This window comes from Peromyscus eremicus, chromosome 5, assembly GCF_949786415.1.
Source record: "Peromyscus eremicus chromosome 5, PerEre_H2_v1, whole genome shotgun sequence".
NCBI classification, from domain to species: domain Eukaryota; kingdom Metazoa; phylum Chordata; class Mammalia; order Rodentia; family Cricetidae; genus Peromyscus; species Peromyscus eremicus.
In genome coordinates, this window is record NC_081420.1 from 137,018,305 (window position 1) to 137,045,684 (window position 27,380).

Sequence of the window (27,380 nt, forward strand, 5' to 3'; positions counted from 1 at the left end):
AGGATCACCTTCTCAATAATTCTTTAGTTATTACTTTGCAACCAGTTAGCCCATCCCAGAACCTGACCAAAGACTACACTTAACAATTCACCATTTTGCCAGGTAGTGGTGTGCACGCCTTAAATCCCAGCATGTGGGAGGTAGAGGCAGATGGGGATCTCTGAGTTTGAGGCCAGCATAGTCTACAAATCAAGTTCCAGGACAGCCAGAGCTGTTACACAGAGAAACCTTGTCTTGAAAAAAAACCAAATCCAAATCACCATTTAGCTCCGGCCTGTAAAATAGGAACTGCAGAGATGGCTTACTTGTGCCAGTCTCCAGAACACTGAGTCCAATACCTAGCACATCCAAAACAAAAGCTGGGAAGGTGACATGGGGACAGCACAACAGATGGACCTGTGGCGGTCACTGGTCAGACAACCTAGCTGAATCAATGACACCAGATTAAGTGTGATATTGTTTCAAAACTAAGAGGAAAACTGGCAGGAAGAAGACATCCAAGGCTCTTATTCAGCTGGCCACAGAACTTACAAAACAAACAACAAAAATCCTCGGGGAACATAATGAACCCAAAGCCCTGGCCACATGTACTCACCAGTTCTTTAAGAACATCAATCAAAACCTCTACATTCCAGGTGTGTGCCTGTGCGCCTTCACTTTTATCTTTTCCATCACTCCAGATCCCACTGCCAGGAGCAGAGATGCTCTGTAAAAGTAAAACTACAATTAAGCAAATCCAACTAATGGATGTTTTCATCTCATCTTTAGATCAATCAATTATACTTCAATTTAATAAGCAGGAGAGGACAGAATTTTAAGTCTTTTGAGTAACAGTTGAAGTCAACAAACCTGTAATGGAATACCGTCTGTTAATCCTGAATGAGTTCGAGCCATCATTCCCAAAACCCTGGCAACCTGGGCAGCTGTGACCTCCCGAACACCAAACTGCATGATTATATTGCGACATTCTTCAATACTGAAACAAAAATATAACTTTAAAAACATGCTTACTTCCACCTCATACACCAAGACTTTAGGGCTACTAATAAATGAGCTGTGGTGTGACATCCTTAACATCGTAAAATTAATGTTTAATGTTATTTTATGCAACTAGAAACATAAAAAATCACTAGCTTAAAAAAGTTATTTCCAGCTGGGCAGTGGTGGCACACGTCTTTAATCCCAGCACTCGGGAGGCAGAGGCAGGCAGATCTCTGAGTTCAAGGCCAGCCTGGTCTACAGAGTGGGTTCCAGGACAGTCAGAGCTAGAGAGGAAACTGTCTGGAAAAAAAACAACAACAAAAACACTAAAGCCGGGCGGTGGTGGCGCACGCCTTTAATCCCAGCACTCGGGAGGCAGAGCCAGGTGGATCTCTGTGAGTTCGAGGCCAGCCTGGACTACCAAGTGAGTTCCAGGTAAGGCGCAAAGCTACACAGAGAAACCCTGTCTCGAAAAACCCAAAAAAAAAAAAAAAAAAAAAAAAACCACTAAAACTAAAACCGGCATCTTTAATTTTCAGTGTGACTCAACTTCCCTTTCTAAGTTACACTGTGTGCGTGCCTGCGCATGTGTGGCATTTGTTCAGACACCCGAGGACAACTAGGGTGGAATCTGTCCTTTCCTGCCATCAAAAAGGTCCCAGAGACTGAACCCAAGTCATCAACACCTTTACCAGCTGAGCTCTCTCACAAGCACAAAAATGGGTCTAATCACACACTCAAAGGTCAATCTGATTACCCAAATATTTAGAAAACCTTAAAAATGTATCCTATCCCTTTCATGTTGCTTCTAGAAGTTTAATTCAAAATAGCAAAGTGAGTGCATATGCTAAAATATGACTATCCTGGTGATTAAGAACTTGGTTCCTAAATTTTAGAAACTGGTAGGCATGAGAAGTCACAAGTTCAAGCCCTAGCATATTTATAGCTGATACCAACACTAGACTAGTGTGTGAAAAATTAAAATTCAGAAACGACGATCCCAATGCACACAATAACTTAACAATTTTGCATCTTGTTTTCAATAATTATGCTTAAGAACAGCCAAAATTTTGTCATGTCTTACTACCAACCTTGCACAAAAGCCATAGCCTACTTCTTGCATGAAATCAGCCAGAGAGCTCTCCATCATGGTTTTAGCTACCCCTCCAGAATCAGGCAAGATCCTGTCCATTAGAATGTCCCGTTTTTCAGGGTATAAAAGTGGTGCAAGCACCACAGGACAACGCTCTTGGGGAAAATCTGAAGACAGAGAGGAAATACAGCTGTTATCAACAACTAAAGACAACAACCTAGAAGCTAAAGATGCAGCACATTAAGAGTCTGTGTGGCATGCCTGAGGTCCTGGGTTCAATGCCCAGCAACACATAAATGTGTATCTCTCCTTATGCTGCTGCTCTAAAATCTCTTCAAACCCAATTCTTCTGCAAGTTCATATTCAAATTCAAGCAGTTTATGGCTGAGTGTGGTCATGCACACTTTTAATCCCAGCACTCAGAAAGCAGAGGCATGCTGGTACGACAGCCAGGACTACATAAAAAATGACCCCGTCTCAAAAAAGTATTGACCCAACCTAGCCCAGTGTGACCTCAAACCAACCCTAGAATTTGAATTTGGGTATCTCAAAACAACTGCTCACGTGTATACTTTTTAACTTTTCCTGTGTATATTCCAGCAGCTGTTTATCAATTCATGCTACATATTAAACTTTTAGAGCAAAATTCTCATATGAAGGGCAGAATTCATTACAGGGGAAAAGAATTCATTACATCTATAAACGTTTCTTATGACTGAAAAATTTGATGTAGCTTAAACTACACAAACAACAACAGGAAGTAAAGAAGTCATATTTCTCATTTTTGAGGATAAAAGGATGGAATTTATTGAGCTTGAATTACAAAGCAAAATGCTGAGGAAATAATACATTATCAAAACGGCCAACCTAGCTGGACGTGGTGGCACAAAGCCTTAATCCCAGCACTCGGGAGGCAGATTTCTGAGTTCCAGGCCAGGCTGGTCTATAAAGTGAGTTCCAGGATAGCCAGGGCTACATAAAGAAACCCTGTCTTGAAAAACAAAAAAACAGGGCTGGAGAGATGGTTCAGCGGTTAAGAGCACTGGCTGCTCTTCCAGAGGTCCTGAGTTCAATTCCCAGCAACCACATGGTGGCTCACAACCATCTGTAATGAGAGCTGGTGCCCTCTTCTGGCCTTTAGGCAGAACACTGTATACATAATAAATAAATCTTAAAAAAAGAAAGAAAAAAGAAAAAAAAATGTGGCCAACCATTCAAATTAAAAGCAGCATGTCACTATATTTTAGTCTCCCTCCCTAAAGTGGAGAAAAGACAGGAGAGAAATATGCTTAGTCTTACCTGTGATTGTACTTTTTTTTTCCAGAGCTGAGGACCGAACCCACAAGTGCTCTACCACTGAGCTAAATCCCCCCCAACCCGTGATTGTACTTATATAACAAAAACATCACAGATGAAATTAGGTACACTTTATACTTATTCTTTAACCAAGTTCTATTATAACTTTTATATTTAAAATGATATTATTGTCTTTTGTTTATAAGACTAAAAAGAAACAGGAAATCACCATCTTCACTTATATCCCAACATGCTTTTTTTATCATGGTTTTGTGACCACCTGTGATAGGCTCTGCCTTACCTCTGCGCAGTGTCTTGAGGAAAGCGTCTATCTGTTCCTGTCCAACTCCAAAGGCTCCCTTCTGCCCAAAGAGGAGATGGGAGAGGAGGAGATGTAGGACCTCTATTGCTATATCTTGGAAGCCACCTTCTTGATTTCCACTGACGTCTGCGTCTATATAAGAACGCAGAAGATCTGGAAGCTTCTGTTTGATAAACTGGGCAGCTAAAAGTCAAATAAACCAAGTTACTTTTATACAATAGGTTAAAAAATATTCAAATGATCACCCCCTTGTATTCACCAACATACATTTTTACCTCTCTGATGCTTTCACATAGCTCTATCTGAGGGGTATACTCAAACAGTGGCTGGTGAAATGAAGAAAATTTTTACAAGATGGTTCTGGCCAGGCATGGTGCGGGGCTGTACACTTTTAATCCCAGTACTCAGGAGGCAGAGGCAGGTAGATTTCTGTAAATTTGAGACCAGTCTGGTCTACAGAGTGAGTTTCAGGACAGTCAAGGCTATTACAACAGAGAAACCTTGTCTCAAAAAAAAAAAAAAAAAAAAAAAAAGTCTTCAATCCCAACACTCATGAGGCAGAGACAGGTGGATCTCTGAGTTTTGAAGCCTGCCTGGTGTACATAGGGAGTTACAGGACAGCCAGTGCACAAGCATCATAGCACATGGCTGCAATCTCAACACTTAAGGGAAACTAGTGAGTCTGAGGCCAGCCTGGCCTATACAAGCCCAACTTTGTCTCAAAAACAAGAACAAAAGCTGGAGAGATAGCAGTTAAAAGCACTTGTTACTCTTGCAGAGGACACAGGCTCAGTTCCCAACGTGCATGTGGCATCTCACAAGTTCCAGGGGACCTGACACTTTTTTCTAGCCTCCTCAAGCACCAGGTATACACATGATGCACTTACAGATATGAAAAACATTCATACAGGCATAAATATAATTTTAAAACAACAAAAACTACTTAAGAACCCAGGGACGTAGCTCAGAGGTAGAGATTTTGTCTAACATTCCAAAGCCCTGGATTTGACCCCTAATACCACACAAACATGAATTAAAGAAGCAACCAAGAAAGAATCTTGTACTCAATATAAAATAACTTACCAAAACCCCTGAGATCTGAGCTAGAAGAATTCAAAAGGGCAAGACCAAAAATGACCTGGAACAAGAAGGAGTTAGATTAACAAGATCAAACAGTTTTAACTTTCATTTCTGCCTACATCTCTTTGCTCAAGACACACACTCACCTCTTGTACTTTACTTAACTTGAGAACTTTACTCAGCTGGGCAAATAAATGGGGTGCAGGCTTTAAACTCTGAAACATAAAATTTTTTTTTTAAGATTTAACTTTTGTTTTCTTTTAGTGATGTAATTCTTTAACCAAGTTTTTTAAAGTGTTAGTTCATCCAATTATAGCACAATATACACATGATATAATTCTGAGCTACTATAAGCAATACACTATATTCTAGAACTGTAGACTGACAAACTTAAACCTTGACCTAATCTGGTCATAGTAAGTTTCCATTTACTACCAAGCAACTACCTTGATTCTCTCAGAAAGTTACAAAAGAAAGTCAATCCTTCAAATTTTAAGATATGGCACAATTAAAAAAAAAAAAAAAAAAAAAAGTACAGGTGTGGTAGCACACGCCTTTAATCCCAACACTCATGAGCCACAGTCAGATGGCTCTCTCTGAGTTCAAAGCAGCCTGGTCTACACAGTGACGTCCAGGACAGCTAAGGCTACATGGAGACCAAGTCTTTAAAGGGCAAAGCAAAACACACAAACACCAAAACCCCAGAAGTAAAAGTTCGGAGTCATTTTAAATAACTCAATATTAGACCATTTTAAATAACTCAGTATTAGAGCATATTCAAATTGGGTGTGGTGTTTCATGTCTACAATAGCCCAGCACTGAGAAGACTGAGACAGAAGAATAGCCTGGATTACACAGAAAGACTCTGCCTCAAAAATGAGAAGGAGAGATAGACATTATCATAATCTTACTAGAGGTAAGATTGTACTAACCTTCTGGTAGTGCAATGGATTATCAATGGCATATGACAACGTCGAGATAAAATTTGGCTTTGTAATCAGCGAGGCACACTCCTGAATCAGAAACTGTGTCTTCAAAAAAAAGATAAAAATAAAAAAAGAACTTCCATTAACATTAACCATCATCTGACATAAATAAAGGAAAAGAGAACCTATGAACATTAGATGCTGTATAGTTTTACTATCAAAACCAGCTCTTTAGTGCTGGGCAGTGGTGGCATACATTTAATCCCAGCACTCAGGAGGCAGAGGCAGGCAGATCTCTGTGAGTTCAAGGACAGCCTGGTCTACAGAGTAAGTTTTAGGTTAGCCAGGGCTGTTATACAGAGAAACAATGTCTTGAAGAAAACAAAACAAGACAAAAATCTTTAAAAATTCCACTTTATCAGTAACTAGTGTTAAACCAAAATGTCCACATTAAAGTCCATTAGTGAGTCACAAACACTATCATAATTAACTCTGACAAGACTGAAAATCAAGCCAAAGAGATACCTTTCAGGACATGAGATAGCCTATCTGCCTCGTCAAGCAGGCCCTCCCCCATTCCTGCTTCCTTCATCAGGCAGATCCAACAGGAGCTCCATAAACCTAAATTAGACTGTCTTCAGTATATAGTCAGGCAGAAAAGAGAATACAGAAAATTATACCCCATATCTCTTAACTACCCTTGTAAGATTATGATCTGGACGTTATCTTGTATACAGTGTCCATATATTATGCCCTAAACTTACAAAGTGATTGGGGATAATAGACATCAACTCTGTAGTCCCCAAATACCTGATGGAAATCTTTGCCACTGCTTTTACCATCGCCACTGAAATCCACATGTGAAAATAGACAGCGTAATAAATGCCTGTCTGCCTCAGGACCGTGCCGATTCACAATCTGAAACACAAAAACATTAAGTTTAAAGGAGAGTTTGGAAAAAAATAAGGACTAGGGATATAGGTCAATGGTAGCACTTGTCTAATATGCATGACACTTTGGATCTTATAAATACAGCTCTAGGAAAGTGAGCCTCTGGGGTAAAATTCACCTTGTAGCAATAGTTATAGGAATTACTGCTGAGCATAGAGGCAAAGTCCTATAATCCTAGCTCTTGGGATTCAAAGAATGGTAGGTCAGGATTTCAAGGCCAGCCTCAAGATACAGAGAAAGTTTAAGCCAGTCTAGGTGGCAGAAGACCCTGTTCTCAAAAACAAAAGTAAATTACATGAATCACAGAAGTAGAAGTACCTATATGCAATGATTACTTTTATATGTACTCTTTTTGGACTGGCTAAAAGAACATAAAACCTACCATCAATTAACCCACATAACTTGGCATGATGGCCAACATTTACACCAAAAATAAGTAACATATATTTTTACTAAATATCATCAAATAGGGGTTTTCTATTCAAGTTTTACAGCATCAGCTTTCTAACTCAAATTGCCTTTACCAACCAACTCTTGACAAATACTGTGCACGACTAGACCTAAATGAAGCTGCAGACAGCTAGATAGCTACATTCAACTTCAGTGATTGAAATGCTGACCTTGAACTTTCCAACTTTTGTTTGTTTGTTTGTTTGTTTGTTTGTTTGTTTTTGAAGACAGTGTTTCTCTGTGTAGTTTTGGAGCCTGTCCTATATCTCACTCTGTAGACCAGGCTGGCCTAGAACTCACAGAGATTTGTCTGCCTCTGCCTCCCGAGTCCTGGGATTAAAGGCGTGCGCCACCACCGCCCGGCTGAACTTTCCAACTTCTTGTTCCTCAAACTTTCTGATGGCTGTACCTGCCACCTCTAACTGGAAAAATTCAGGTGAGCCTCTTCTCTTCTCTTCTAACTACAGACCCGCCACCCGCCCCCAATTACCCCTTATTTGGCTTTGCTTTTCTCCACAGCATTTACTCTTACCTGAAAATTTCTTTTAATTTGCAGGAGATCAGGGAATTTGCAGTTCAGAAAGGAGCCTAGCAAACTTTGTGGGTAAATAGTTACATTTATCAAAAATCCCCCAGGAAGGAATTACTGGCAGTTAGTGGCTAAGAGACAAGAGTTACTCTCCATTGAGGAAAGGCCACTCATGCCCTAGTGCACTGGTTCTCAAACTTCCTAACGCTGCGACCCTTTATTACAGTTCCTGTTGTCCTGACCCCCAACATAAAATTATTTTCATTGCTACTTCATAACTAATTTTGCTGTTATGAATCATCTTTTTTAGAGACAGAGGATTGGTGTCAAGGGGTCACAACACAAAGGTTGAGGACCACCTCAACTTTTTTTAGTTAGTAGATGGTCACACTGATTGGACTCTGAAAGTTATTAAATAACAACAACTACTACAAAATAAACCACCATGATTCTGGGAGGAAGATGGGGTAGGGGGACTAAGGGCAGTTGGAGGGAGGTAGAGGTGGATGGAAATGATCGATATACATTATTTAAATGAAACCCAAAGAATAAAAAAATAATATTTAAGGGCTAGAGAGACAGCTTAGCAGTTAAGAGCATACACTGCTCTTTTAGAGGACCAAGTTCTCTTACCAGCACCCACACCAGGTGGGCTCAGGACTGCCTGTAACTCTAGCTTGAGGGACCTGACATTCTCATCGGGCCTCCAAAAGTCTATACATATACCAACAGGTAAATAAATCTTTAATATATGATGTATATACTACAGACATTAAAACTAAGTCAAACATGGTGGCACATATCTATAACCCCACTAACTAGGGAGGCAGATGCAGAAATACTGAAAATTTAAGACCATCCTCAGGTACATAGGAAGCTTAAGGCCAGTGAGGACTACATAATAAGACTCTGCCTAAAACAACAAAAGGGCACACCAGTTGGTTATCCAATATCAAATGGTCAGTCATGAAAACATACATGCAAGTAACATTATACAGACCGAGCAGGTTGTATTTTTAGAAATTATGTTATGTATACACATATATGCATATGTATATAATAACAACTAAGGAGAAAAAGAGGCCATGAATTTGAAAAAGAGCAAGGAAGGGTATTTGGCAGGGTTTGTAGGGGAAATGATGTAATTATATTATCTCAAAAAATAATAAAATTAATTTCAAACAAGGTATTACAGTATCTGGGCATGGCACATATGCTTCTATTGACAGCACTAGGAAGCCAAAGCAGGAGGACTTCAAGTTCTAGGCATCTTGGGCTACAAAAGGAAACTCTGTGCATCCTGGGCTACAAAAGGAAACTCTGACTCAAACTAAGTAAGTGATCAATCAAATACATAACTACCTACTTTGGGTTAGGAATTTTATCGACTTTTGGATTAAATATCATATTGAACTGCCTTAGGTTATCTTCAAAAATTGACAAAATGCATATACTTAAAGCAGGTACTTAAAACAGACTGCAAGAAATTAAAATTCAACAGCCCACCTACAGAACAACCTAGATTTATAGTCCAAGTCTATTATTTTCCTCTGTCACAGTAAAGTTTATGACAGTTTGCTGAACTGTTTTGACTGACCTCCATTTCCATTTTCCCTATTCTCAAAACATAAACATAAAAAAGACTGCCCTGGGCCAATGAGATGGTTCAGTGGGTAAAGCACTCGCCACCAACCCAACCAATCTGAGTGCATTCCCAGGAGCCACATGGTGGAAGTAGAGAAATGACTCCCTTGAGTTGTCCTCCAACTTTGCCAGCACCATGGTATGTTGTTTGGGGGGCTACAGAACATTCAGGTTGCACAGCTTCTTGCTAAAGGAAATAAATGTTCTCTGGGGTACAGGCTTTGAGTCTGTAATAGCCTCAAAGGTCCCCACTTCCAGTACACTTTCTGTGTCCCGTGTGTGGATGGAAATGCAATCTCAGCTTCCTGCTCAGGCCACTTGCTGCCGTGTCTCCCCCACCATTATGGACTCTCCCTCTAGAACACACACATTCAATCCCAGAACTTGGGAGGCAGCTCTGTGAATTCGAGGCCACCCCGGCATACATAGTGAGTTCCTGAGAACTAAATAGAGATCCAGTCTCAAAAAACAAAACAAAACAAAAAACAAAAAAACCTCCACAATGAAGTCCATAGGGATGTTTCAGTTTAAGAGTAGAGCTAACAGAAAATTCAACAAGCCACTTAAAATGTAGCATAGGCAGACAAGTTTTGGGCAATTTTTTTTTTCCCGGTTTTTCGAGACAGGGTTTCTCTGTGTAGCTTTGCACCTTTCCTGGAACTCACTCTGTAGCCCAGGCTGGCCTCGAACTCACAGAGATCCACCTGCCTCTGCCTCCCGAGTGCTGGGATTAAAGGCGTGCGCCACCACCGCCCGGCGCTTTGGGCAATTTTTAACAGCAGAAACACATTCTTTTGTATTTTGGGGGAGTGAGTGAGTGGGTACGGGTGAACCAGTGTGCTTTTGGCAGTTGGTTCTCTCCTCCTACTCTATAGGATTCTAGGGACCCAAATCAGGTTTATCAGGTTTGGCAGCAAGCACTTTGCTCAGCCATTTTGCTGCTGGCCCTCTTTTCTTTGTGTATGTGTGATTATGCATGAAGGTATGCGTGTGTGCATACCAGTGTATACCATTTATGTAGAGCCCAGAGAGCTCTACAGCACCCACCTGTCTCCAGCTCCTCAGTGCCAGGGTTATAAAAGCATGTACCTGTATACCACCAAGCCTGACTCTTTACATAGATTCGAGAATCCTAACTCAGGTCTTTATATGTTACGCAATGAGACCACTTAATCCACCAGCACCTGCTATAGGCATTTCAGATTGACAAAGAATAACAATAATTACAGAACTACTACAAGAAAACAAATATCTGGTAGGAACTGGATCTCAAACAAAAGTCAGAGTACTTGAGAAGCAAAGGTGAGCAAATCTCTATTGAGTTCCGTATCAGCCAGGGCTACACAGTGAGACACTGTCTCAAAACACACATGCACAAGCAGGGTCAAGGCAGCTGGGACTATATGGCTCAGTGGCTGCACACTTGTCTGGCAAGCACAAACTCCTAGATTCTATCCTAGGCAAAAACTAACTCAAACCCCTCATCACCCACATTTTACATAAAGCAAAAAGAAATGTAAATGTTAAATGACCATAATGATTAAAGATCATCATTGCTATTTGGGGTTGGCAAAATGGGACTGCAGGTAAAGTTCTGTCCTCTGACCACCATAATCATCTTGTGGCACATAAAACCAGCCTCCACAGAAACAATAATATCAAAGTCATAAATAAATGTAATTTTTTTTTTTTTTTTTTTTGACACAAGTGCCTCACTATGTAGCTCCGGCTGTCCTGGAACTCTAGAGATCTGTCTGCCTCTGCTGCCTCCAGGTGGATCCAAGGCCAGCCTGGTCTACAGAGTAAGTTCCAGGACAAGCTACCCAGAGAAACCCAGTCTCGAAAACAACAACAACAAAAGAGACATAATACTGGTACTGAGGTTAAGTTTACACTACCACAAACAGATGAAACTATGAATGAAATCTGCTTTAAAGAAATAGGGCAAATGGGCTAAGTGAAAATAGATTATGTCTTGAAATAAATAATAGGTAAGTATAGGTTTATTTTGTTATACTCTGACTATCCTTCAAATCAGTTGAAGGTGAGACAGGAGTGCTGTGAGTTCAAGACCAGCCCGATCATAAAATACCCCCACATCAAAATAAAGTGTTAATATTATTTTAAAAGCATGACCATAAATCAGCATTTTAAAAGAGAAACCGAGATTTCAGTGTGAGACTTGCAGGGATGGTGGCTACGGAGGCCATGCTGAGTGAGCTGCTGTCTGTGAAGGATCTGAAGAATTCTGAAAGGAAATCTCAGTTTGACAAGCAGCTGGCTCAGTCTCCAAGAGCACACAGTTTGAGTATGCCTGGTGCCTGGTGCGAAGCAAATACAATGACGACATACACAGAGGCATCATGCTGCTGGAAGAACTGTTGCTCAAAGGGAGCCAAGAGGAACCCGTGGGATTGTCTTCTACTTGGCCGTGGGCAACTACTGGCTCAAGGAATAGGAAAAGGCTCTAAAGCAGCAGTTCTCAACCTGTGGGTCTCGACTCCCTTGGGGTCGCATATCAGATATCCTGTATATCAGACATTTCCATTACGATTCATAACTGTAGCAAAATTACAGCTATGAAGTAGAAACAAAATGATTTTATGGTGGGGGGGGTCACCACAATGTGAGGAAATGTAATAAAGGGTTGCAACATTAGAAAGGTTAACAACTACTGCTCTAAAGTATGTGTAAGGACTGCTGCAGACTGAGCCCCAAAATGTTGGGAACACAGCACAAAGGTCCTTGCACTCATAGATCTCCAGAGAAACCACCAATGTTAAGCATACAGGATTGTCTTTCCAATGGGAAAGATGAAAAACCTGTTCTTCCACTTAGAAAGGTAAGAATTGGAAGTGATTAACAGCCTGGTGATGTTTGTTATTTGTTGGGCAAGGCCACAGTAATCTATTACAACCAAGACCTGAGGTGGCTAGTAATCTAAATGACCCTAATAACCAGAGGTTCCTCTAAGCTCCCACAACCAGGACCAGAGGTGGCCAATAGCCCAAATGATGTCTAATGCTATCTGTATGACAGAGACCAGGCCAGACCTTTAGGCCCTTAAGGTAGTACACGTAGCCTATCTCTAGAACTCATTTTCTTGAAGGAAATGGCATGTACCTTGAGTCAAGTTTCAATGTAATTATGCTTCCTTGTGTAATGGGGATTGTATTACACCAGAAGACTTTTTCCAAATGACACTGGGTTTAAATACACTGGGAATAAACCACCTGTTCTTAGACTCCCCGAAGTCAATGTGCACTGGGGTTTCATTCTTATCTCTTTAGGGCTCACTTCCCTGCATGATACCTGCAGGGACCCAATCACACAGAAAGGAGCTGGAATGTTTCATTGACAAGGCCATGAAGTAAGATGGACTAGTAGACATGGTCATTGTTGGTGGCCTGGCCCTGGGTGTGGTGGGTGTGGTGGGTGTGGTGGGTGTGGTGGGGCTGGTCGGTCTCATTTCAAGTCCAAATCCTGAAGGCAGCCTCACCTGTCCTCTGCCCCAGCGCACCCGAGGGAGAGGATGGGGACGGAACGACACAATACTGGAAGAGGGTCTTGTCCATCCTCCCCATTCCTTCCTTCTTTCCCAACCCTTGTTGTCCACCTCTACAATCTCCATCACCTTCAACCTCCTATTCCCTGACACCTATTATTTAACCCAAAGTCATGATTTGCAAAGAGTGTAAATAAAATTGGGCTGTGGCTTGGGGAAAAATAAAAGAAAAGCCCAGCTAGGTGTGGTGGAAACACCTATAATCCTAGCAGGAGGCTGATAAAGCCCAGAGGAAGGGAGAACAAAAGAGAAAAACTAAAAACAGTAAACATATTGAGGATACAACTCAATGGCAGTGTGCTGTTTGCCTAGCATGCTGCAGGCTCTAGATTTAAACCCAATTACTGAATGGGGGGAAAGCTCAATAGGAAAAATGAGTTTATTTCAAGTTTCTGTCTTAAATAGTTTTGTTATAATCACAACCAGTGTTTTTTTTTTTACTTATGCTGTAATACAGGGGATCTAACACAGGGCCTCAAACCATGTTAGCTAAAAAGTACATATCACTGAGCTATCCCTTAGTCCCATGCATTTCTAAAAAAAAAATTTATTATTATTGTGCTGTTCCCGTATTATTGGGGGTGGGCATGCAAAAGGGCACATGTAGGTCAGAAGACAACGTTGTGGAATTAGCTCTCTCCTCCTATACTTAGTGAATTCCGGGGATGACCACATTTTTACAAGCACTTTTACCTACTGTGCCATCAGACTGCCTCCCCACCCAATTTTTTGGAATTAAATGATTTTTTAAGTGCTTCCCCTGCATGGATATATGTAGAGCATGCTGATGCCCTCAGATATCAAAAGAGGGTGTGAGGTCCCCTGGAAATGGAGTTATATATAGATGGCTGTGAAGCACCTTGTGGGTATTAGGAACCTGACTCAGGTCCTTTGCAAGTGTCTACAAGTGTTCTTAACTACTGAACCACCATGCCAGGCCCCCAGACAATAATTTTAAAAGAATGATTATAATGTTAATATAATCTTTGAATAATGTCACAGAAATCTCACCTAAGAGGCAAGTCTTTTTTTTTTCATCTCTAAGATGTTGAAGTACTAGTTAGTTGACATCAATACATGTATCTAACAAATTCAATAAAATCTCCTCTTTCCACCTGTCAGTGGATAAAACCACATAAGGAAAACATCCTAGCCAAGTTATGAAGCCTGACTTAACGACAGGAAAACAGAGCAATAAACAATATACCTGACCTCCTTGTATAGTAGGGAGAGTATCAGTTTCATAAAATGGCACTAAGTGTCTCAGGATTTGCCTTTTTTTTGTTTTTGTTTTTGTTTTTGTTTTTTCAAGACAGGGTTTCTCTGTGTAGCTTTGCCCCTTTCCTGGAACTCAATCTATAGCCCAGGCTGACCTCGAACTCACAGAGATCTGCCTGGCTCTACAGGAGTGTGCCATTGCCACCCAGCCCAGGTCTAAATTCTTAAACTCCAGGTGTTAAAAGAGGTTATATGCAAGGGCACAAAGGCACTATTGAAGCCACAGAATTTATGTGTCTTAATACCTGTGTACACTGTAAAACCTCAGCCATCAAGTGAAGCAATTTTTACATTTTATCTTCAAGATTAATTACTAGACCTAGACATGGTGATATGCCAGAATCCCAGTTCAAGGCCATCTTAGACTACATAGAAAAACTTTATCTAAAAAACATAAACAAAAACAAACAAAAATTATTAAATAATTTATTCATTCAGGGCTGAGGAAATGGATCAGCAGTTAAGAGTGTTTACTGCTCTTGTAGAGAACTTGGATTCAGTTCCCAGCACCCACATTACAGCTCAGAACCACTTGTAACTCTAGTTCCAGGGCATCTGATCTCCTCTTATGGCCTCAATGGGCTTCTGCATGCACATGGTGCACATAAAACTCATGCAGACAAACACACATATACATAAAAAAAAAAAACTTAAAAAATAATTTCTTCCTTCTTTCATCACAGATTTATTTGACCACCTAACTAAATGTCAGGCATAGGAGACACAGATATTCTTAGTCCTCAAGAACTTATAAGAAAAAATGAATAAATCAATTATAGTACAACCAGATCATGTTGGGCACTGCTGGTGTCACTAGATTCTGACCTCAAACAATTTCTGGTAGCCAACAATCGGCTTTTCCAGGATTTGCCTCAGTTGCAGAATTTCAACACCTAAGAACATACCCTCCTGGGGCAGCCTTCATCCAGCAGGGATATAAACATGGTCTAGCCCTTTGAGCCAACTGTGGTACACCTTTAATATATGACTTAGAAGTTAACACACAATGTTAACCTAGGTATTTGTTTATTTGGTTGGTTGGTTGGTTTTTCAAGACAGAGTTTCTTTTTTTGTGTAGCCTTGGCTGTCCAAGGAACACAATCTGTAGACCAAGCTGGCCTCGAACACAGAGATCTGCCTGCCTCTGCCTCCTGAGTGCTGGGATTAAAGGCATGCACCACCAGTACCTAAGCATTAACTCAGGTTTTATTGGGGCTGAACCACAGTTCCTCAGCAAAACTGTAGATCCCAGTCTCATCTTATCCTGTTTTCATTCCTCCCTAACCTGTACAGAGCTGATGCATTAGTTTGATTGTACTTTCCAAATTCTCATACCTGTTTCCAGAGAATACAACCTCAACCTGCATCACAGGCCCAGTGTAAGGTGGTCCATACAAGGGTTGTAGAGTAGGCATCATGGGTGCATATGAATAACCAGCTTGAGACTACAATGAGACTATCTCAAGAAAGCCAAGTGGGGCTAGAAAGATGGCTCATCAGCCAAGGGCACTGGATATTCTGGCAGAGGATCCAGGTTCAATTCCCAGCATCCACAGCAGCTAACAGCCATGTGCAACTCAAGTTCCAAGAGTTCCTGTGACCTCTCTTCTAGCCTCCATAGGCCCAGGCATGCACAGTACAACAGAAATACAAGCAGGAAATATACTCACATACATAAAATTTTTAAAAATTAAAAAAAAGTGTGCCAGACACAGTGGTGCACATCTTTAATCCCAGCACTCAGGAGGCAGAGGCAGGCAGATCTGTGAGTTTGAAGCCAACCTGGTCTACAAAGCAAGTTCCAGGACAGCCAGGGCTGTTACAGAGAAACGTGGAACTAGGATACCTTGCAATGCAGAGACTAATTTTTTACTTGTCGCCTATGAACAAATATAAAATGATTCGCTATAGAGGTAGTATATACTTAAATCTCCTATCTGCAATTTTCAGAATACAATGAACAAAATAACATCTTTGAACTTCCAACATAAAACAAGACAGAACTCAGTGGTAGTGCTTATACACAGTCTGGAGAGGCACTGTCCCTGTCACCAAAAACAATGGGACAATACTAACTACCCTAGTAAGACTGCCCTAAGTGTAAGAACTGGGGCCGGGGGAAAAATATGATCAACATGTATTGTATGAAGGGGTTTAAGAAATGGCTCAGCAGTTAAGAGGCCTTGTTCTCGTAGAAGGCAGGATTCAATTCCCAGAACCCATATGGTGGCTCACAACCATCCATACCTCCAGTTCCAGGGAATCTGATGCTTTCTGGTCTCCATAGGCACTAGGCACATAATGTGGTACACAGACAAACATGTAAGCAAAACACTTATAAACACAAAAGAAATATAAATTTTTAAAAAAATATATTGTATGAAAATATTTAATTCAAAAAACAATAAATTTTTAAAAGAATGTGAGAACTGCCATTAAGTCACATCAAAAGCAATACCTAGAGCAATACAAATGCTTAAACCTGTTGTTCTGAAGACAGGTAAACTGAACTTTACACACAGAATGACTCAAATGCCAGAATGCTTAGCATTTTCTCATCCAACCTTCTGAGAGTCACCTATGCTGTTCAGAACAAGAGTTCTGATGCTTACAGAATATCACTGATGGACTCTTAGGTTGTTTCCAATATGGAGATATTAAGATACATGTCTTGTGATAAAGCCAAAACACACACCTAAAAATGGAGAACTGAGCCATAGCTGCTGTGTTCAGTAACTGAGGCCCAAGAGTTCAATGTCTGAGACCCACATGGTGGAAGAACAGAACTATCTCTTTCAAGTTGTCCTCTGACCTCCCCAGATGAGCTGGGGTGCCACCTCCCCCTAAAAAAGGAAATGGCAAAGCAGATGCTAGTGACAAAGAGCTTAGACGCAGAAGACCTACATTTAAGAGGCCCAAAATAGATGCTTAATGGGTTGGACTCTTTTTCTTTGATGGGGAGGTAGTTTTCCAGACAGAGTTGATCAGTTTAGCCCTGGCTGTCCTGAACTCCCTCTGTAGACCAGGCTAGCCTGGTCAGAGATCCTCCTGCCTCTGCCTCCTAAGAGCTGGGATTAAATGCATGTGCCACTATGCTCAGGGCATATTAATCCAAAGCAAGGAAAGTAGGGCTGAAGGCTGAGTCTTCTCTGAATGGTCGTTAGAAGATCTGACTATTCACAGCTGGAGAGAGAACTGGGTGGTTAAGAGCATTTACTGCTCTTGCAGAGGACCCAGAGTTGGTTCCCAGCACCCCATGGAGGGACACAACCAACCGTAGCACCAGTTCTAGGGGGTCTAATGCTCTTTTCTGGCCTCCAAAGGCCTCAGGTAAGCACACATGTATGCTACAGGCAAAACATTCATAAATAAAATTTGCTTGGTGTGGTGGCACAGACCTTTAATGCCAGCATTTGAAAGACAAGGCCAACTTGATCTATGTAGAAGTTCAGGCCAGCTAGAATTACATGGTGAAACTGTCCCAAAAAGGGGAAGGGAAAAAAAAAAAAAAGGAGAGAGAAAGGACATCACTCATATTTAAAAAGGCTAACATATCCATCTACATCACCTATATATGCAGACATACTATCTTTGGAAAGATAGTTAAAATAGAAAAAAACTTAATACCCATTGCCTGAATAGGCAGGCTAACTAGTTCATGTCTTACATAATTTTTAAAATTAAGCAAACCTACAATTGTTAAACACATAGGAAAAACAAAAGACCAAATCTGAATAGTGCTGCATAAATTCTTTCTTAGATTTGGCTAAGATAATCAGGTACATATTTCACTTATGTTAGCTACCTATGAATCAACTACAATTTCTATTATAGAAAGGAGAGAACTGCCAGACAGTGGGGTGCACGCCTTTAATCCCAGCACTTGAGAGGCAGAGGCAGGTAGATCTCTTCTGAGTTTGAGGCCAGCCTGGTCTACAGGGTGATTACACAGAGAAACCCTGCCTGAAGGGGGGTGGGGGAAAGAGAATTAAGTTTTTGATTTGTTTTTTAAGACAAAGTTACAGGATGCCCAGGCTGGCCTCAAACTCATACCAATCTTTTTGCTTTAATATTTAGCATTCTGCTTCAATCTCCAAGAGGGACTACACCATACTCAGCTACTTTTCATAAAGACTGAATGAAGTACTAACACATGTAAAATATACACTAGAGAAAGCAAGGATTTAAAGATTTGTTTTTTTATGTTTGTGTGTGTAAACACAAAAAAGACACTGGTTCGTCTGGAACTGGGGAAGTTGTAAGTCACCCAATGTGGGTGCTAGAAACCAAATTCCAGTCCTCTGAAAGAAAAGCAGCAGGGTCCTAACTGCAAAGTCATCTCTCCAGCAGGGTGGGGGGATGATGATGATGATGATGATGATGATGATGATTTAACGGGTACTTCTCCAAAGATATACATATCAATACATGGAACACAAATGCTCAGCATCTTTACTTGTGGATCAAAACTATTTCATACCCAGGATGATGGCTAAAAGCCCAAGGATAACCAATCGTGAACTCGGGACCTCACTCACGCTAAGCAAGCACTCTACCACTGAGCATCTTATACTTCCAGTGCAATTTCAACCTTTTGTATGTGTGCTGTGTACATGTATTTGTTAGTACGTGGGAACATGTACCACAAAGTACACCAATTTGAGGGTGCCTATGGAGGCCCAAGGCTGACATCAGATGTCCTCCCTCATCACCCTCCACTTTACTGATTGAGGGAGGGTCTGTGTCTGAACAGAGTTCATCAATTATAGCTAATCTGGCTAGTCTTCATTGCCCTGGGATCCTGTCTCTGCCTCCAGAGAGCTGAAATTACAGGCAGGCTACCACACTTTCCCAACTTTTATGTGGGCTTAAGGAAGCCTATCACCTATTCTCATACTTAAAACATAGTAAGCACCTTATCTGCTAAGCTGTTCCATCTTAATGCCAAAGGCAGAAAAAAAGGTAGAACTAGACCAAATCATGTCAGATCATGCTTTTTTTTTTTTTTTTTTTTTTTTTAAGGATAAGCCTTTCTCTGGAACTTTTCCTTCTTGACTCTAGCTGCCCCATTTTCTAGTTCTTACGGCAGAAGGTTCTTTCCTCCCTCCCTTCCCTTTTTTTTTTTTGTTTTTTTGTTTTGTTTTTTTGTTTTTTCGAGACAGGGTTTCTCTGTGTAGCTTTGCGCCTCTCCTGGAACTCACTTGGTAGTCCAGGCTGGTATGCTTTTTTTACTAGGTTTTTTTTGTCATTGTTGTTTGTTTTTGAGACAGGGTTTCTTTGTGTAGACATGGCTGGCCAAGAACCTGGTATGTAGACCAGACTGGCCTCAAGCACAGAGATACACCTGCCTCTCTCTGCTTCTCAAGTGCTGGGATTAAAGGCATGTGCCACTATACCTGGCTTCATGTTCATTTATAAGACAGAAAAATAAAGAATAAAGAGAATACTCATAGGTTGGTATAAGGTCTTTTATGTACTGTACTAAAGCAAAATAACACAGAGAAGCAAAGTTATAACCTCTCACACAACATCTTCACATAGATTGCCAACTTATTATCAATTGGCTATTTGTTTTTGCTTCAATGGTATTCATATTCTGAATAGAATACTTACATGCTGTATTTCCTGCTGGCTGGCTCGGTAGTTTTTCTTGGTTAAATTGTCCACCAGGTAGCTGATTTGAGACAAGGCCAGCGAGAGCGAGTCAAGATTCATTGCTGGTTGGGGCGGAAGCAGGCGGCCGAGCCCGGCGCAAAATCACCATTATTCCCCTTTAGTCACCTCAGAGGCAGGTTAATGCTTCTTTGTAATCAGACTATCTCTGTTATCTGTAAACTGTCTTCAGTTCTTCTTTAACAAGTGTCTTACTCTGTTCTGAAACATGGCACCTGTTTAAAAAGAAAATTCCAGAATTCAGTTGGGGGGGAAGGTTAAGTAACTTTTATCACTCTCATTACTTAAAATGTTATTAAAGGCACTTTTGGAAAAAAAATTATGATGTCTCAACCACTATGGATTAAAAAAAAGCCATGCTTTTAAAAGACAACATCGTCTAAGAGTTTAAATTTAATAAAACAACCTGCGACTTTTGAGATATCCATTTTATCAATTTCAATTAACAACTTCAGAAGCAACAGGAGCACACTTGGTTGGAATTTGGGTTTGACACTGCTTCTCATTCAGCCTTTTGGCTGAGTTCAGGTGTAAATTAGGGTCTAAGCAAGTATAAGTCCTCTTACACTTTCAGCTCCCCTCTCCACAGTACCCACTGGTTCCGAAGACTCCATTTATTCACTTTATTCCCACACTACTGCTTCAGAATCAGATGGTTTGATCTTAAAATTGTACTTCTGGGTGTGTATTGTAGGTATTTAAATGGCTAATTGAAAGCCAAGTAAGAACCCCAGGAGCCAAAGTTGAAAAAGCTCCCAAGAATAATTTAGATGCTCAGGAGGCAGGGGCAGGAGGATCTCTGTGATTTCAAGGGCAGCCTGGTCTACATATTGAGTTCCAGGCCAGCAAAGGCTAAATAGTGAGACTCTGTCTCAAAAAGTTAAGTAAAACAAAATAAAAATAATAATTTAGAAAATCCCAAACTGCTGTAAAGCTAAAAATGGCAGGTTGTTCATTAGTTTATCCCCAACCACTCTAGTCAGCTAACAGAAACAAAAAATAAGCACACTCTTTTCTCCATTGCAAATTAAAAACTTGTACCATTAAGGCATAAATTAAGGTGGTTTTGTTTTCATACATGCATGTGGAGGCCAGAAAAAGCACTGGAACCCTTGAGATGGAGTTATGGACTGTTCAAAGTAGTCTCATTTAGTCATTGGAGACCAAACTCCAGTCTTCTACAAGAGCAGCAAGTGCTCTTTACCACTGGGCCACCTCTCCAAGCCCAAATTCACGAAGATTAAATCTTTGTCTTTAAATTTCTTAACAGTAATGAAGTGTTTATTGCACTAATAACCTGAACCTTGAAAGTTGATAAAGACTGTACTCCTACTAAGTGTAGTGCATATGCCTGTAAATCCTAAAGCAGGGAAATCAGTTCAAGACTATCCTTGGCTATATGAGGTCAAGGCCAATGTGGCCTACATGAGACCTTGTCTCAAAAAATTCAAAAAGGACCCAGGTGGTGGCGGTGGTGGTGGTGGACGCCTTTGATCCCAGCACTTGGGAGGCAGAGCCAAGTGGATCTCTTTTAGTGTGCGAGCGTGTACACACATACATACACACACACACACACACACACACACACACACACAAATAAGTAAATCTTTTAGAAAATTAGAACCAGATGTGAAGTAAGCTTATCTCTGTGAGCTCTATGACTGGTCTACAGACAGTTTGAGATACCATGTGGGTGAATGAAATTGAACCCAGGTCCTATAGAAGAGCAGCAGTCATCTCTCCAGACACCACATAATTTTTAAAGTTTTTTAATTATTTCTGCAAGTTACAGTCAGCCAAAATAATATTCAATGTACTCACTCATAAGTGGATACTAGATATAAAGCAAAGGACAATCAGACTGTAACTCACAGATCCAGGGAGGCTACCTAGCAGGGAGGAACCTAGATGACTGTGGCTTATAATAAGTTTTGGTTTTAACTAATCACTGGGCAAGCTTTAGTGCAACATTTCACTATTAGGATAAGAATTTGTACCGTATCAAGCTGATGAAGGAATATGCTGGCTGTACTTTCAGGAGGGGAGGCTAAAATCTTTTTAGATTATGGATTAGCCTATAGAAAAATGTCCGGGCGGTGGTGGCGCATGCCTTTAATCCCAGCACTCGGGAGGCAGAGCCGGGCGAATCTTTGTGAGTTCGAGTCCAACCTGGTCTACAAAGTGAGATCCAGGACAGGCTCCAAAGCTACACAGAGAAACTCTGTCTCGAAAAAAACCAAAAAAAAAAAAAAAAAGAAAAAAAGAAAAAGAAAAAGAAAAAGAAAAAGAAAAATAAAAAGAAAAAGAAAAAGAAAAAGAATGTCTGCCGTAAACCAAACAGTGAAGGGGAAGATGAATAGGAATCTCACTTACACAACTTAAGTAAAACATAGCTCTCTGAACAGATGAAGATAGGTTTCTTCTGTATCCCAGAATCTAATCAATATTTGTATGTATAATTCAGCTATTATTTGGCTTAAAAGGGCTTATTGGGAAATGTTATCGTTTTTACTATTTTCTACAGAGAAAATATTTCCCAGTTTCAAATAACCCTGGACTCTTGAATTATAACCTGTTTTTATGTTCAAGCTATCAGTGTATTATTTCTCCTTCAGTTATACATGTTTTTACATGTAAAAAAAATGACAAATACTATAGAATTATATTACATGAAATATATAGAATATACAAATTCATAGAGACAGAAAGATTAGACGTTATCTGAAGATGGAGAAGAAAGGAATATAGAGCAATGATTTCCTAAGTAGAGTTTCTGTTTTGTGTGATGGAAAAGCCCCACCAATGGACAGTAGTATCAGGACATATCATGAATGTGATAAATCAATACAATGAATGTAATTAATGAACATCATAAATATAGTTATTGAACAAATACTGCGATTGTAATCAATGAATACCACAAATGTAATTAATATCGTGAGTGTAATTAATGAATATGAGTACAATTAATATCTTGAATGTAATTCATGCCACTGAATTATGAACTCAAAAATGGTTACAATTGTAAATATTATGTTCATTTAAAAAAAATAAGGTGGAATGTAATCACCATACATTATATGTGTGTATGAAATTGAAGATAGCGATGTTCTAAAATAGAAAGTGGTGATGGTGTCATGGGCCTATGAGAATGCTGGACTAAAGTCTATCAAATTGTGCAAACAGGCAAATTGTATACTATGTGAATTATTTGTCAATAAAGATTTTATAAAATGTAAAAAATAATAATATTCAAAGCACATTTTACATGAATAGTATTATTTGACAGATTATAAATATCTGGGGGTGTTTATAGGTGTTTGTCACTCATAGAACACTTGGCCCTGGAGTCTATCCCCAGCTCCAAAAAATACTACCAACCACAACTCCCACTATCTCCATCTCCTACATACATCCTGGCTCGAACCAAGAAATGTGATCTATGTCACCTAAAACAAGACTGACCACTCCCCTCCCTCTAAGATGATGGCTATACTTTTTTATTCTGGTGATTCCACATAATTTCTCTTTGGGCTTCTTACTAGCTTTTGGTCTCACATAAGAAACCTTAGCCTTTCCTTCTCTATATTTACTTTCTTAGTAATCCATTTCAGTCCATGATTTTAAAAACCATCTATAGCATTAGCATTAACTGTCCAATTCTACCACCAGCTCAAGCCTCTCCACAGTATGTTTAAAAAAACAAAAACTAAACTGGTCTTCCCACTCACTGTTTTATTTACACGCTTGCAAAGTCTTCCCAATCTCAAGTGATACTATTATCTTTTAAATTACTCATACCACGATCTTAAACTCCCTCCCACTCCCTACCCCATGCTCCTCTTACCATCTTTAAATCTGCTAATCTAAAGACAATTTGTCTCTCCCAGAATTACTACGCTAGACTTCTAACCTCTCAGATCCTATCTACTCTTGTTCTCTGTAGTCTATGATCAATAGAACAAGAAAGGTTTTGTGCGGGTATGTGTGGAAGTCGGGTGAAGACAAGATGTCTTGGGATTGGGAGTCTCTCATGGAACCTGGAACTTGAGTTCTGCTGACTTTGTTGGCCAGCAAACCTCCCAGGTCTACCTGTTTTCCCTCTACTCTGGGTTGCAGATCAAATGCCTACCTTGGGAATCCACACTCATCATTATGCTTACACAGCAGCACTTACCCACTAAGTCATCTTCTTAGTCAATCCCTCAAAAACTTGAAAACACATGACCATGAAAAACTAAATGTTACCCTGTACCAAATGTGGTGGCACATACTGCTAATCCCAGAATTCAGAGGCAGAGGCAGGAGGATCTCCGTGAGCTCAAGTCCAGACTGTGGGAGTTATCATGTAGAAGGGTCCGAAGTGGATCCCGGGATCAAACTCAGGTTGCAAGATTTGGTATCAGGTACCTTCAGCAACTAAGCCATCTCACTGGCCCATGAATTTTAATTACTGTAATTTTTAACTTACCAGTTTCTATAACATACACTAACGTGTTAAGAAAGACCCTTCCAATTAAGCTCTAGTCCCATAAATGTATACATAGTTTAGGTCACATTATCTGCTATAGACTATATCTGCTCTAAATATGTAATACAAAGCTACAAAACCAATGCTAACATGCTCTCCACTAAACATTTTCTTCAGCTGTTTTTGTTGTTGTTGTTGTTGTTTTGGTTTGGTTTGGTTTTTTGGTTTGAGGCTGCAGGTGTTTGGTTTGGAGGTTGTGGGTTTTTTTTGGTTTTTTGCTTTGTTGTAATTTTTTAAATTTATCTTTATTTTATGCATGAGTGTTTTGCCTGCTTGTATGTCTTGGCAGCACATGTATGCAATGCCCGTAGAAGCCAAAAGGTATCAGATCCCTTAGATTGGAGTTACAGGAGGCTGCAGAGTTGCCATGTGAGGGCTGGGAATTGAACCCAGGCCCTCTGGAACCTTAATCACTGAGCCATCTCTCCAGCCCTGCTGTAAAAATATTTAATTTGAGTGACTAGAGTTCCTTATTTTCATTCCACCATAGTCTCTTTTTTCCCTTTTCAGCAGATTTTTCTTAAAAAACATTTCCATAATATTTTGATCATATTCTTTATCCTCCCAACTCCTTCAAAGTCCTCCCCACCTCCCTACTCACTCAATCTCTCAAAAAAAAAAAAAGAAGAAAATTAGTAATATAAAACTCAAAAGGTACATAAAAAAATAAAGAGTGGGTTTTGTGTTGGCCAACTACTCCTAGGCACAGTGCTTGTCCTAGAATGTGGCTGATACAGAGTGATACTCCATTGGAGGAAATCTATTTTCCTTTCCAAGCAGTTATCAACTACAAGTAACTTCTTGTTGGGGGGGGGGGGGGGGAGGGGAATGTGTGTTCACTCACCTTCCTCTGCTGGGATTTTGTCTGGTTTGAACCTGCAAGTCTTATCCCTGCCAGTCAGTCTGAATTCATGTGTGTGTGTTATTTTTTTATTTTTATTTTTTAGACAGAATCTCCCAATGTAGCTCTGTTTGTCCTTGAATTCTCTTGTTCCTACCACCGAGCTGCCTAAATTATCTCAAGATTACTAAATGTTTAGCCCAGTATAGTGGTACATGCCTATGATCCCAGCTATCAGGAGGTTGAGGCAGGATTAAAATTTCAAAGCCTGTCTAGGCTACAAAATAAGACCCTATCAAATAACAACAAATATTAAGACTGCCAAATGATTATCTATAGTAACTTCATGTAATTGATAGGACAGGATCATTCTGTTTTTATACCCAGCATCTAATACACCTACACAGATGATTGAAATGTTTTAACAATTTTATTTGAAAACCAAAGCCTTGGGCTGGTGAAGTGGCTCAGCAGGTAAAAGCACCTGCTGCTGACAACCTGAGTTCATTCCCTTGAACAGAGGGTAGGAGAAAACCAACTCCTGAAGGTTGTCCTAACTTCCACAGACAGGCCATGTACACATCAATATTTTAAAAATGAACAAAACCAAAGCCTTAAGAACATGCATAGCTCTTCAGGAGAACCTTACTTCAATTCCCAGCACCCTCATCAGACAGCTCACAATTCTAATTTTAGTCCCAGGGGGAATCTGACACCTCTGACCTCTACAGGCATCTGCGGGGGTGGGGGAGTGTTGTGTGTTCATACCCCACACACCTCATTCCTCAAAACCATGCATAAACTCCACTTCCAGAGGACCCAACATCCTCTTCTGACCTGAAGGCACCAGGCACACATGTGGTACAGATACATACATGCAAGTAAAACATTCATACAAATAAAATACATACATCTCAAAGAAGGAAAACAATGTAGTCAAAAGTTTGAGAAATGTTTTGTCTTCTCTGTCCATTAAGAGATGATGATACAAGGGGCTGGAGAGATGGCTCAGCGGTTAAGAGCACTAGCTGCTCTTCCAAAGGTTCTCAGTTCAATTCCCAGCAACCACACGGTGGCTCACAAACATTTATAATGAGATCTGGTGCCCTCTTCTGGCCTGCAGGCATACATATGGGCAGAACACTGTATACATAATAAATAAATCTTGAGAGAGAGACAGAGACAGAGAGAGACAGAGAGAGATGCAAAGCTCGAGGAGTCCTGCAGAGGAAGGGGAGGAAGAAGGAACCAGAGGGGTCAAGGGACACCACCAGAACAGGGTCCACACAATCAACTGACCAGGACTCATGGGTGTTTGTAGACCAGGAAGCCTGTAGGGGTCTGACCTAGGTCCTCTGCATATATGCTGTGGCTGAGTAGCTTGGTGTTCTTGTGGGATTCCTAATGGGGGTGATGGTGGGGGGCTGTCTCTGACTCTTTTGCCTACTTGTGGGACCCTTTTCCTCCTACTGGGCTGCCTCATCCAAATCCATACCCCCACTTCACCTCCCCTCAGAAAAGAGCAGGCCTCCCAGGGATATCAATCAAACACGGCATAACAAACTACAGTAAGACCAAGCACGTAACACCACATCAAGGCCCCAGAGGTACTAGCACCCACATGTACATACCCACACTAATATGCATATACATTATCTTTTTTATTTAGTATTTAATACTTTCAAGTAACTAGGATGTATATTTGCTTGAAAAGGAAAAAGGCATATTCTCAGAAATATCTAGAACATAACAATGGGTACATGCACTACATCTGTACCTCTGCTATCCCAGCTAAAAAGAATTATACAAATTGAAAAAGCATAAACCATATGCACCCCAAAAACCGTTAGCCTTTTCTGACAGTAGATCCATCACTGGCCTTGAACTCACATATCCCAGGCTCATTAATCCACGCACAGCTCAGCCTCTCAAGTAGCTAAGATTATGGCCATCTATCATCATATTTGGCTCCCAAAATTAAGTATTCTAGTCAGATAAGATGCATCAGCAGGTAAAAGCACTTGCCACCCAGCCTGACCACCAGAGTTCAATCCCTGGGACTCACACTGTGCAATGAGAGAACAAACTCTCTTAAGTGGTTCTCTGACATGCATTTCATGGCTAATGCATGTGCACACATGCACGCACACACACACTCTTTAATTATATGTTCCTGAACCTGTAAGATGGCTCAGTAAGTACTTGCCACCAAGCATGAAG

At 40.4% G+C, this 27,380-nt stretch overlaps 1 protein-coding gene and 1 pseudogene across 7 annotated transcripts in view; one reads left to right on the plus strand and one right to left on the minus strand.

The window, feature by feature from the left end:
• Cnot1 (CCR4-NOT transcription complex subunit 1) overlaps positions 1-27,380 on the minus strand; it is an 85,161-nt gene that overhangs the window by 50,905 nt on the left and 6,876 nt on the right. For all 7 annotated transcript variants that reach the window (XM_059264626.1, XM_059264624.1, XM_059264625.1 and 4 more), the window contains exons 2-10: positions 19,729-20,003; positions 6,509-6,616; positions 5,705-5,803; positions 4,919-4,987; positions 4,776-4,830; positions 3,672-3,875; positions 2,073-2,241; positions 850-976; positions 596-706 (exon numbers count right to left, since the gene is read on the minus strand). In XM_059264626.1, coding sequence (XP_059120609.1) covers positions 596-706; positions 850-976; positions 2,073-2,241; positions 3,672-3,875; positions 4,776-4,830; positions 4,919-4,987; positions 5,705-5,803; positions 6,509-6,616; positions 19,729-19,830 — 1,044 coding nt within the window. In that variant the 5' untranslated portion in view covers positions 19,831-20,003. The remainder of the gene's footprint in view (positions 1-595; positions 707-849; positions 977-2,072; positions 2,242-3,671; positions 3,876-4,775; positions 4,831-4,918; positions 4,988-5,704; positions 5,804-6,508; positions 6,617-19,728; positions 20,004-27,380) is intronic.
• LOC131910374 (mitochondrial fission 1 protein-like) lies at positions 11,463-15,526 on the plus strand (annotated as a pseudogene).